At 43.4% G+C, this 13308-nt stretch overlaps 2 protein-coding genes across 6 annotated transcripts in view; one reads left to right on the forward strand and one right to left on the reverse strand.

Annotated features, from left to right (window-relative positions):
- Positions 1 to 13308, forward strand: part of EIPR1 (EARP complex and GARP complex interacting protein 1) — a 96637-nt gene that overhangs the window by 33127 nt on the left and 50202 nt on the right. The window lies entirely within an intron of this gene.
- The window catches only part of LOC128340628 (uncharacterized), a 155918-nt gene that overhangs the window by 31200 nt on the left and 111410 nt on the right, over positions 1 to 13308 (reverse strand). For 2 of the 4 annotated variants that reach the window (XR_008313838.1, XM_053285962.1), the window contains 2 exons: positions 12460 to 12583; positions 12299 to 12357 (listed from right to left, as the gene is read on the reverse strand). Coding sequence is in view for 2 of the 4 variants with exons in the window: in XM_053285962.1 (XP_053141937.1) it covers positions 12490 to 12583 (94 nt within the window). In the remaining 2 variants the exon portion in view is untranslated. Of the gene's footprint in view, positions 1 to 12298; positions 12584 to 13308 lie in introns of those variants that run through there. The other 2 variants (XM_053285963.1, XR_008313839.1) reach the window with 2 other exon arrangements.

The raw sequence follows: 13308 nt of genomic DNA on the forward strand, positions 1-13308 counted from the left end.
ATAATTGCCTCCTTAAGACAAGGAGGCATCCTGCCCCCACTCAGAGAAACATTTTTGATTTCCACCAGGCTGTCTACAACAGCCTCCCTGCTAGATAGTACAAGCCATGTCGGACAAGGGTCAAGAGAACAAGTGGTAGGCCTCATCGCTCCAAGCTGCTTGTCCACATCCTCAGGAGTCAGAAACTGAAACTGAGCCAGCCGAACCATATAAGAAGAGTTGCTGGACACCTCCAATTCAGGCACTGCAATAATTGTGGAGTCTCCATCTAAGTCGGCCCAAATGCGAGAGATTTTGCCTGCAAAGAACTCATTAAAAATATCACAGTGGGTTACTGATAGCTCCAAATTCTGATTCAAGGAAGGGCGGGCACATACTAGCCCCCTCACAACCCTGAACAACTCAGCTGGACGTGGGCAGAAAAATACTTCTTTGCCACACGTATTGCCTGAGCATAGATCTTTAATTGTGCTCTATGCCATAATCTGTCGGATTCGTGTTGAGTCTTTCTCCACTTGCGGTCCAGTCACCTACCTTGCCACTTCTGCCCCTGTAGATCTTCCATATACCAATGGGCCAATTTCGAAGTAGGTAGGAGGGGACGCTTAGTGGCAATCGTGTCTACTGCCCTGGTGAGCTTGTTGTTCCAGTTCTCCACCAGGGCATCAACAGGATCACTGGCAGAGCCAAGAGTAAATCCCTCCAAGGCTTTTTGGAATCCTATTGGATCTAATAATAGCCCCCTTACCCCTGCGGAGGTGGGAAGTGTTTGTAAGCCTAACTTTAACCAGATGGTAGTCTGTCCATTACAATGGGGAAATCATAGGAGTGCCTACCCACGGAACACCACCCTGATCAGAATAAAAGACCAAATCAAGGGTGTGACATGTGTTGGTCTAGAAACCACTTGGGATAGGCCCATAGTTGTCCCAGCCGCTATGAACTCCTGAGCTGCCCCGGACAATACATTACATTTATAACACAATACATTTAAAAATTCATAGGAAGGTGCCTTATATCAAATCGGACAATTGGCCCCTCTACCTCTATATTGTTTACACTGACTAGCAGCAACTTTCCAAGGTTTCTGACAGTGGCCTTTCCCAGCCCTACCTGGAGATGCTGCCAGGAATTGAATCTGGGACCTTCTGCATGCAAAGCAGATGCTCTAACACTGAGAAATGACCTCATCCCCAACAAAACTAGTAATAGTTAGTTTGACCCATGGTGGTAGGAAGAAGATTAAGCATATGGGACACATTAAACAGAAGAGCTTTTCTTCCACTTGAGTTTCGATTTCTGATTTAAAGTTGAAAGAATAATTGTATAAAAATAGGTTAATCTGCCCTTGGAATGCCATGACAGATTCACAAAATGAATCATGTGCATAGTTGCTGCTTACTTGAAAGAGGTCATATCTAAATTCTAATAATAATTCTGATAAACTTGGAAAGAAATTTGGCACATGTAACTTTTCTGAAAGGTACTAAAAGTAAATAAAATAAAATCTGAATGTGGGAATTTTCCACTCTAAGGAACATTGTCCTTGAGCATAAGTCCACAAGCCAGTACATAGAAATGTATGTGCCATGCTAAGGAGTACACTTAAGAAATTAAGTGTGATGTGTAAGAAATTACATCAGTGTGAAACAGCTTTCAATATAAGTAGTTACCTTAGTTTAAAAAAAAATCAAATATACTGTTTTATATGAATGTTATTAAATTGTGCCTGGTGCTTGTTGATCACACTAGTATTTTTGAACTCCTCTAATATCTGGGAGCAGGTTTATTCTTTAATGACCAGCTGTGTAAAATTCTGATTTCAGATTTCCCCCCCTTACCTTTCCATAAGCCAAAAAACTAGAGTCTGACTGATTTTGATTTTAAATGAAAGCAGAAAATAGGAACATAGGAAGCTGCCATATACTGAGTCAGACCATAGGTCCATCTAGCTCAGTATTGTCACAGACTGGCAGCGGCTTCTCCAAGGTTGCAGGCAGGAATCTCTCCGAGCCCTATCGTGGAGATGCCAGGGAAGGAACTTGAAACCTTCTGTTCTTCCCAGAGCGGCTTCATCCCCTAAGGGGAAGATCTTGCAGTGCTCACACATCAAGTCTCCCATTCATATGCAACCAGGGCAGACCCTACTTAGCTAAGGGGACAAGCCATGCTTGCTACCACAAGATGTAGTGAATAGACTCTGAAACATCACAAAAAGGTACAACCCTTTTGTGAAAAGTTGGGGCTGCAGCCAAATTTCACATTGAAATGCTTTCAGTGGCCTGGCCATGAACTCTTTCATTTGATCTCAGAGTTAAGAGTTGTGCTCCCCAAATGTGGGGAAAACTTTTAATAGTTTTATGCAAAAATTTGAACTGGAGTCCACGGTGCTCTCACCCCCTCAGCCAAGGATCTCTTTGTCCACCTCCTGCACCTAGCCAGGAGCTCCTCAGGCTGGAACTGTGAGGTGAAGTCCCTCGCTTGCCCCCAGCTGGTGCTTTGTTCGCTGCTTGGATGTTTTCTTCCTCTCTTTCTCGCTATGACTGAGGAAGAAAAAGGGAAAAGAAAGTACTCACTCAGTGAACAAAGCCCTGGCTGGGAGAAGGCAAGGGGTCACATTTGTGCCCCCCCCCCCGATGCTGGCCACACCCCCTGTGTAAGCATGTGACTCTTGCCAATGCAGGGAGTATGGCTAGTGTGCTTGAGCAGCGGTCTTTCCCTGGACCGCTGCCAAGTCTGCTACGCCCCCCTGCTCCTTACTACTCCATTGGAATCTGCTAGTTTTTGTATTTTCCTGAGATTGAAGAGGCACCTTCCACTTTAAAATCACAAATGTTGAAAATAACCCATTTCTCCAAATAAGGAAGAATAAATAGCATAACATGTAACTGAGACATCTAGGTTCCCATGATGCGGTATGCAGAGTCCTCTTTAAATTAACTGAGACCAGGCAGTGCAGCAGAATTTGACATGCAGACAGATTCAGTGATTATCTTAATATACAGATTCAAAACTCTTATAAACGTCTTCACTTAGAGAAGCCTTAAAAGAAGCAATCTTGCACAAGATGAGTGTGTAAATAAGGTAATGCATATCTATGTCCCAGAGAGGGGAAGCATGGCCACTTCTGAGGAATCTCCTCAAGAAGATTCCAGCTTAATAATGGTCTACCCGAAACTAAAATGAGATGGTAGCCAAACATTTGTGGACTGCTCTGGAAATGATGTCACTCCTAATAGGCACCTTTTCTTGTGATTGTCTGATAAAAGCTTGGCTTACAGAACTGTTTGATAGAATACAGCCTGCTTTGGGGGGGTGGGGGAACACAACTTTATACAAAAGGAAAATTTGGGGTGTGTGTGTGTAAATCAGGGTTATGCCAAGATACTGTCACTTTAAAACTAGGACAGTTTCATAAGTTCTGAAGCTGTTAGCTGCAGAGATGCCGATTTATCACATCAGTTTGACAGCTGTAGGAAATTAAATCTGCTTTTCCCCCTTTTCACCTCTTACTTCTGTGGAAAATCCTTGGAGGGCAGAGAGACTGGCATCGCCACCTGCCCTCTCCTTCAGGGTGAAAGCCTTTGTCCCTGAGAGAGATCAGCTGGCACAATAGATATGTAACTTATACCTCTCTGCTCCAGCATCGGTGGCTCAAAGTGCAATGTAGCAGAATTAATAATACTGTAGGGATCTCACATTTGCATTACCTGACTTTATTGGAGGGGGAAGAAGAGAGATGTGCAGTCTAGCATTTCATTAGGACTTAAGCATATACATTCTGTAACTTTGATATGAGAGAGAGAGAGAGAGACCGCGTGAGCGCTTGCTTAGAGCTTCATCTTATTTGGGTTTAAAAGAGCAGTTCTAATGCTTTATGGCAATGGAAAGAGGACAGTGTCATTCCTTGGCACTGTCTGGGGTGGGTGGGGGTTGCACGAGTGAAGGCGCTGTTTGATGAAAGAATGGCTTATCTACAAGGGAGCTGCAGAGCGTGCTTGCTCATAACAAGTCAGGGTTCATTCTTGGGAAAACTGGGGTGAAGTGGGGAGACAGTTAAAGGTTGACATAAATATTTCAGAATCCGTGCCTGCAATAATAGCTCTGTTCACAGCTCTCCTCTTGTAAAAAATGAAGACTTGACTAGAAAACACTTCTGCGGTAATGGGAGGAACAGGGGCGGGGGGGGGGGGGGAAACAGGTCTTTGTGACTCAGTACACAATAGTGTACCTTGATGTAATGGTGGAAAGAGCCAGCAGAGGGCAAAGTCCCATAAATGTAGGTGATGGTCTCTTTGTCTGCTTCTGCGAACAAGATACCTGCCCTGCTGTTAAGAGGATTTTGAAGATTTGATGATAAATGGCCTGTTTTTAGGGTTCAGAGTATGCCATTTCCCCTCTGTCTTTTCCTCATCCAAAGTAGTCAGAAGCCATCAACACAGCCTGTCTTTTCAGGGCTTCAAATTTTCTGTAAGATCATGTTGCATTTTAAAAATTCTCCTGCATAAAAGCCATTGCAAATCCAGCAGTCCCCCCACCCCCAGGTTGCCTGAGGGAAGATGGAGGAGAAATTCATATACTCCTTCATAAGTGTTGGTCTTTTTTACCATAGGAAATGCAGTTCTCATCGGAGCAACACAAATAGTCCTCCACTGACAATGACTTTTCAGATGGAAAAACAGACATTAGTATCTGTCTAGTAACTGGAAGATGGGTATAGTAGTACAGATTTCCTTGCCATGACAGAAAGGTAACTTATTTAAACTGGCCCAGCTATTTTCTTTGCCACTGCCACTCTTGCTTAAAATGCCAAAATAGCAACTCAGGGATTTTAGGAATACAAAATATTTGTGTGGTGGTATACTCTTATCAAAGACCACCTTAAGTGGCGCAGTGAAGAAATGCTTGACTAACAAGCAGAAGGTTGCCAGTTCAAATCCCTGCTGGTACTATATCGGGCAGCAGCGATATAGGAAGATGCTGAAAGGCATTATCTCTTTCTGCACAGGAGGAGGCAATGGTAAACCCCTCTTGTAATCTACCAAAGAAAACCACAGGGCTCTGTGGACGCCAGGAGTCGAAATCGACTTGATGGCACACTTTACCTTTACCTTATACTCTTATCAAGACATTTTATGTTTGAGATAGGCAGGGGGTTTATGCTTGATGAGTTGAATCCCGCTCTTAACCATAGTCCTCCTATCTCAGATAAAATGCTTATATATATATTTTAAAAAATCATATAGAGCCTTCATCTGATTTATCTGAATGAATTATCCTTACACCAGAAGTTGGGAATGTTCCCCCTACCTAAGCTCTGTTTTGTCATTAAGGAATAATCTGGGATGCTGTACTCGCCTAGAGCATCCCGAAGAACATGCCCACAAGCCCTGTCCCTATGCCGACTTGTTCTGAAAGCCGCCATCTGGTAGGCCACTGTGTGAAACAGCTGGACTAGATACAAATACGAATATTTATATACCGCTTTTCAAAGAACAAAGCTCCCAAAGCAGTTTACATATAGAATAAATAAATAAATAAAATTGCTCCCTGTCCCCAAAGGGCTGACAACCTAAAAAAGAAACATAAGATAGACACCAGCAACAACCACTGGAGGGATGCTGTGCTGGGGACGGATAGGGCCAGTTACTCTCCCTCTGCTAAATAAAGAGAATCGCCACTTTTTAAAGGTGTCTCTTTACTCAGTTAGCAGGGGACAGATAGATAGGCCTTGGGCTTGATCCAGCAGGGCTGTTCTTATGTTACAATGTCTGTGGAGACAAACACTGTACTTGTGGAGAGATCCTCCCTGTTAAGTGGAATGCTGAGGCACCCCAGTGTTCTGATCATGTAAGAATCTTGCCGTGGGTAACTGTGTTTGTCTCTGTAGTAGAGGTGTGCATGGAACCACGGAGCTGTGGTCCGGCACTGGGGTGGGGGTTCCTTTAAGGGTGGGGGGAGGGTGTACTTATCCCTCCTGCCGCTTTCCCCTCTCCGGCGCACGTATTTTAGTCAGCTATTGGGGCGGCAGGATACCTCCCTGCCCCCCCTGCCCCTGTTCGGCTGCAAAAGGCTTCAGGAAGCCTTTGCGTGCGTCACGTCTCCTTGATGTGCATGCGGCCATGTCACGGAGACGTGATGCGCACACCCACAAAAGGCTTCCTGAAGCCTTTTGCAGCCGAGCAGGGGAAGGGGCGGCAGGGAGGTATCCTGCTGCCCAAATTGCTGACTAAAATACGTGTGCCAGAGAGGGGAAGGCGATGGGAGGGATAAGTACATCCTCCCCCGCCGCCCTTAAAGGAACCCTCACCCCAGTCTGCCCAAACCCCGAACCGCCCATGTCCGGACCCAGGTCCGTGCACATCACTACTCTGTTGGCAAATGCTGTAACAGGAGAGAGCAGGGCAAGGGGTTTCAGAGTGTGTTGGGGTAGTACTTGGGTGTCTTCTAAGTGTTGCTGTGCGCAAGTCTGGCATCCCCAGATTTCAGAATGACTGAATTGATAAGCACTTTACTGCAACTAGGAATGTAGTAGGAATCCTCTTTCCTTCTGTTTAGTCCCCTAGTTTGTTTTTTAAATCGCTCTATAGAGGTGTAACCCAAAACTAAAATGTTACTAGTATGAGCATTCTTTTTCATGGATTTGTTCATCCAAGGCCTTGCTCTGTGTTCCTCTGCCATCTGAGGTGCGGGGTGTGGCCACACAATTGGGCCTTTTCAGTAATCTCTTCCAGACTATGGCTCACTTTCCTGGCTCTGAGTTTAGCTGTTCTGGAGTTTAGAACACTCCTATTTGAAAGGACATTTGGGAGCATGATACATTGAGTTGGGTGCTGATGTTATCTCTGCAGGTCTTTCTGGGATCATGTTATTTTAGTAATATAATGATCTTAAAGTGTGCCGTCAAGTCGATTTCAACTCCTGACACCCACAGAGCCCTGTGGTTTTCTTTGGTAGAATACGGGGGGGGGGGGGCGGTGGTTACCATTGCCTCCTCCTGCACAGTATGAGAAGACGATTTTTAGCATCTTCCTATATTGCTGCTGCCTGACATAGGTGTTTCCCATAGTCTGCGAAACATACCAGCAGGGATTCGAACCAGCAACCTTCTGCTTGTTAGTCAAGCATTTCCCCGCTGTGCCACTGAAAGTAACATAATGATCTTAGTGTGGTGCGTTTTACAACGGAGTAAAGAAAGATAATTTGTGCCAGGGTTCGTGGCTGTCATCTCTTCTGTGCTATTGTTCAGAAATAAACATTCTCCTGAGCATATGAAGAGTGCATCTCTCTCTCAGCCGAGTAAGTATGGAGTCCACATGCATTGGGGATTGGATAGGGAAAGGCTTCTAAATCAGCATTTTTTTCCAGGTGGACTTAAGCACCAGATGTCTCCAACTCTCAAATATGAGATAATGTCATGTGAGTTGATGTGAAGATTGAGAAGTACTTCATACTCATTAGGAAGAGTGTGCTATGCAATAATGTTACTTGAGTATAAGCTCTGCTATCTGTCAGCCAAGTAAAGCTGTCTTTAGATTCTCCGTCCAGTTCTACACAGCTTCCTTGAAAGTAAGTTCAATGGGCTTTTTAAGTAGCATGTGAATTGCAAAAATGATGCATTTAGCACCTTAATGATGGCAGGCAAAATCAAAAGGTAGTAAAACTGTATAGCCACACTTGAAATCATGGTTCCTTTTGAGCGACGTCCTATTCACACCAGCAAAGGGTGTTTCATCTCCATTAATAAGAATGATAAATCCTTCTGTTTTTGTCAGTGGCGAGAATGAGGCATCTAAGACTAGCTGCTTGCTCCTGTCATACAGGGGACATTAATGGGCACCAGCTGGGCTGTAGCTATAGCTGCTACGCGACTTTAACTTTGCACAGCAAGAGCTGCTGTGGCAATGGTGCAGAAGTACCTCCTGTGCAGATTTAGAAGTACACTTCAATTGTGGTTCCCAGGGCAACAGAGTAATGGCAGCCAGCTGGCTTTGTACCACCTGAGCGCATCAAAGAGCAAGTCCTGTCAGCCACTGAAGCCTCAGCTCAGCCAGCTCCAGCATGGATTCTGTAGACAGCAGCTTCAGTTTGGGGTTAAAACACTTGGGAATGTAACAAAATGATGGCCAACACACTTTTGCTTGTCTTAGTCATAGATACACAGATCTTGCTGCAAGAAATAGTAGCAATCTCCCATACCCCCACACACGTGAGATACCTCTGGTGCATTCCCCTCCTGGATGCAGGGATTCATTCTTCTTTTTCCAATAAAAAGAAATAAAAAAAATTAGACTGCAGTAAGTATATTCATTGCCCTCTCCAAAGCCTCCTTTCCAACAATGTTGTTGAAATATCTGGAAAAACACAGGACAAACACAGATCTGCTGGTATGCAAATATCTGCCACTGGTGCTACATTACAAAGTGCTGGTCTCAAACAGGTTTACCTTCTTCCCTAGTCATCCAAAATCTGCTTGAAAACTGCATTGGAGGATCTGAATTTCCAACTTTTATCATGGTTTTAAACTATAGATCAGTTTTAACTGGTGGGGAGCTGAATATCATCCATAAACAGAGTGCTTTCTAAATTGCATGTTAAAGAGCTAAAAAGAGACAGCTGTAATATAAATATTTGAGACACTTCAAGATTATTTCCTTTTGTGCATATATGTGTGTGTACTTACTCTGTAGCCTAAGGTATAAATCTGTTAAATCATGCACATAACATAGGTTTAATCATTGCATGTTTAATACTAAGCAATGTTAAGATAAAAAGCTCCATACATAATATCCTGTTGTCAGTGCTCTCTTTGTCACTTTAGAACTATCATGATTGGAGTATGATCGTTTCCAACACTGCATTTCTCTGTCTGCGATAGAGATATGGGAAAGAGGGAATTTGCTGCAGCTCTTTAATCTCTACCCTCCTCACCTAGATAGGTATCAGTTACGGCAGCACTCTCCTCCATGAGAAAAATTAGGCAATCACATCAGGCAGTACCTTTTGGGGCCCTTTTTTGTGAGGGCAGAATGTGCCACCGCCAGCCCTCTAGCCTTCCATTGCCACCACCTCTGTGTGTTTCCACAGCCCTGTCCCCCTTGCTGGTCCCACCTTTGACTCCCATGCCCACGATTTGCCCTCTTCTTCCTTGCTGCTGGCTGTTTGCACAGGGCACCCCATGGGAGGCAGCACGGCATGTGTCTTTGGCAATGGTGGTACCTGGCGTCTCCATTGCTGCTGTGCTACCAAGCCAGAAGCAGTGCTATCTCTCCCCGAGTCTCTTCCCTCCATCACCAAACCTTTCTAGAAACAAAGTGAAAAAGAGAGACAGCGTGCAGGAGAGAGCTGGTGTCAGCTTCTTTTGTTCACTGCTGTTAAGCTGATGAAGAGGAGAAGTTCTCCTTTTCTCTCTGTTTCTCCTTTCCTCTGGCACCAAATTTGTACAGGGAGAAAGGGAGTGGAAGAGGTGGCGGTGGTGGTGGGGATGCTCCTGGCTTAGTACCGCAGCAGCAACAGAGGCCAGGAAGCCTATGGTGCCAAAGGCATGCCCCATGTTGCTTCATCCTCTAGTTGGTGAATGGTGACAAGCCATCACTGGCAGGGCAAGATGGGATGGAGAAGTGGAGAAAATCAAATGGAAGCAGATGGAGAGAGGCCTCATACAGAGGTATAATGGGGAAAAGACATTAGGTGTGCTGATTAATGTAGGTTACCCATCCTTGCGGGCATTTATACTGTAATGTCAGCTACATGGTGGTAGTAGGCCTCCCTTCTGTGCTGCAAGCCCTGCCTCCAAGGGAAGGATTCAGAGAGTGGTAGCAGAGGGGAGACCCCGTTGGGCAGGTGAAGGACTTTTGTCTACAGACTGACTTAGGTTCCAAGGAAGGGTCTTGCCTGTCTCTACCTGTCTACAAGGGTCTTGCCTGTCTCTACTTTATATGTACTAGCCAAAAGTATGATGGGGAGGCAGGAGCAACTGTGAAACCACATTTCATTTCTAGTGGATCTTCTAAGCCAACGGGCTATGTAGAGATAATTTCAACTTCAGAGCTCCCCATGAATATAGATCCATGGAAGCAATTTGAATGTGTTAGCATTGTGAAATGAGTCTAAAAATTGCTGAATAAAAGGGACTCTGGTATATTCACATATAGAAAACCTTCTTAATGCTGTGGTTGCATATAGAGTGCCTGTGAATGAAGTGATCACATAGGTGGGACAAATATATTGGGTTCTGGTGGGATTGCATCATGGGGGAGTGGCTTCCATACTGCAGTGCTGTGGGTGGGTATGAATTGGGCTATTAAAAAAGGCTGACTTTTGTATTGTGTTTTCTATGATATGGCCACCTTGGTTGAAGCTAAACAGGTCTTGTCAGTGCCTGGATGGAAAACTGTCTGGGAACCTGCTGCTTTGAGTTCCATGATGGAACAAATAATGAACACAGCCTGTGTGTGAATATATTTGTTTCACACTTCCCTTCCCTTCTTATAGAAGAGACTATTAACGTATCTGTACATGTGGGGCTTTCCAAATGTTATATGAGATGGTGATACCTTACTGTGACTTGCTGCACTATTAAAAAATACTAGTATTAAAGCGCAAAAAAGTGAAAAAGATGCAACTCCAAAGAGGTATCAGAAACCACAAAGTAGGCCAAGGCTTAAGTGCATTTTGAAAAGATAAGGTCCTCTTGCATCTCTGACCTCTCTGTTCCAGAATTCGAAAATGCATTCTATTACAGTTCTCTCACTGGAGAGGGAGTGCTGTTTGCTAGACTCTGAGGAATGACAGCCAGCCTTGCAAGATGTGAAAACCTGGTATCTTCCTACTCAACAGACTGTCTTGTGCCTGCAAATAAGCACGATCTTGATATAATTAGCAGTTATTGTGTTTTGAAAGTGAGATATCTGTCTAGCTGTTGCGCAAATAGTTTGCAGTCCATTTTCTTTAATTTTAATGGGGAATTAAAACCAGGCACTTCAGCATTTCCAAAGCTTAGTTAGTTTTTGTCTTTGCTTTGTAATGGATAGCAAAGTAGCATAAAATTGGGTTGTGCTGACTCTTGTATTCTCAATATGCCAGGGCAGTTCCACATATACAAGAAGAATGGTGCCTTGTGAGAATTCGCAACAGGACACGAACCTATGTTATCCATCTACTTCTAGAAGTGTCGTTGTGAATATTGTCAATGAATGCACACTGTCATGGGGCTTTAATTCCTTTGAAGCAACAAATGAGCACAACAGACACCCATATGTGTCTACTACAAATCCAGGCTTCTCTGTTGAACTTGATATTATTAAAATGTGTGTCTGAAATTTGATTGTATTTATTGTTTAATCAGTTTGTGTCCTGTCTGAAAAATTGTTTGAGGCACCATTCAAGGGAAACACAAAACATGAAATAATAAAGCCACACAAGCTAAAAGACACAACAAATGAAAAGTTCAGGAGGAAAAAAAATCAATTTTAAACCAGTTCAGAAGGGATACAATTGTTAAAGGTATCAAAGGTTGCTCAGAGATCTAGGAGAATTAGCAGGGTTACATGCCTCTTCCTGATGCGGGTCATGCATCAAAATGTCCAAAGCACTTTTGGTGCCAAACTGGACCTGAAGCTGGTTTGAAATGGATTCAGATAATTGGTGTCATCCAAGAGTTTCTGGAGTTGCCTGACCACCACCAGCTAAGCATCTTTCCCAGGAAGGGGAAATTATCAACTCACTGATAGATGGAACAGTCCCCATGGTCCAATGAGAACATATATAGGAGCAGCTGCATAACTGTTTTTTCCAAGGTGTGACAATTTACTCTGTTAGCAAAGTATTTTTTATCCACTGGACTCAGTTGGTCATCTTTCTCCTGCCTGATGTTATTGGGGGTCAAGAACTAATAATTGATGTTACCTGGGGTCAAGAACTGAGCAAACAAGTAGTAGGCCAGGCCTGCTCAATTTAGGCCCCCCAGCTGTTGTTGGACTACAGTCCCCATAATCCCCAGCTACAGTGGCCAATAGCCAGGGATTATGGGAGCTGTAGGCCAACATCTGTAGAAGGGCTGAAGTTAAGCAGCCCTGTTGGGCTGTACCGCTCCAAGCCTTATCTGCATCCTCAGGCCACAACATCTTAAATTCATTCCAAAAAGGATGAGACAGTTGCCTAGACCCATCTGGTGACTGAACTTGCTAAAGTTTAAGTCATTCCTGCAACAGAAGAACAAATACACTTAGTAGACTTTTTAGTAGTGTTGGAATATTTTTATTCCTAATTTCCCCCAGTAGCCATATATTAGCTGTGGGTTTATTGGGTCTTGACCTTCTGTTTGCCCATTGCCCCAAAAGTGAAGCACATACACACCTGAAATCAAATTAACATTTTGTTTGAGTTACAAAAGAAATAAGGTAGAAAAGCTAATCTTCAAAAGTCTAAATATGTTAAAGAATTCAGAAGGCAACTCACCATTCCTATGAATCAGTTTGCAAATCAGTCTCAGCAACACAAAGCATAGAACTCAAAACAGGAGACCCGATGAAAATTAAAAGAAACACAAAAAGAACTATAGCCAGCACTTGGAAGTCCAAAGCTATGAAAGAAGGAGAGAAAGAGGGGATTAATCCAGAAAAGTCCCCCCAAGGGGGAAAAGTCTCTCAATCAAATCCATGGTCTTAACTTTGTTTTGTTTGTTTATCCATTCGATTTTTATACCTCCCTTCCGAAATGGCTCAGGGCGGTTTACAATTAAAAAAGAAACCATTAAAATAATCCCTTATAAAGGAGTGTCTTTTCCTCCCAAGAGAATGGTTTGAGGTACTTGTTAAGTTCTGATAGGCCAAGTCTAATTATAAGATACCACTCATTTTGACTGGAAAGATGTCATTTTATTGTATTGATCAATATTGTCTTGTATGCAAAAATTAAGAATTGTTGACATATAACTTGTATATTTGGATTATACTATCTCACTGTCATTTGACCATTACCTAATGGCCAATGCTCAGCAGGAAAAATCCCTTCTCTGTTCTTGTGGCCTTTCATGTTAGAAAAACAAACTGTTTACAGGTATCTGATTTGCATAAATGCCATAAACCCCATCTAACTGGCCCATAGCCAAGCTAACTTCCATGTTCTTTACAAAAAGGCAGCAAATCAAATTTGCAAATTGTCAGCTTAGAACTGTCAGCTTGGGAACAGATTTGAACCAAAGTGCAGATTTGGATTATTGATTCCATGAGCCCCTTATGTGATTAAAAATTGAAATAATATGATTACATATGGTATATATGTGTGTATATGTTGAAAAAATGCAAG

The sequence above is a fragment of the Hemicordylus capensis genome, chromosome 1, assembly GCF_027244095.1.
Source record: "Hemicordylus capensis ecotype Gifberg chromosome 1, rHemCap1.1.pri, whole genome shotgun sequence".
Classification (NCBI taxonomy): Eukaryota; Metazoa; Chordata; class Lepidosauria; order Squamata; family Cordylidae; genus Hemicordylus; species Hemicordylus capensis.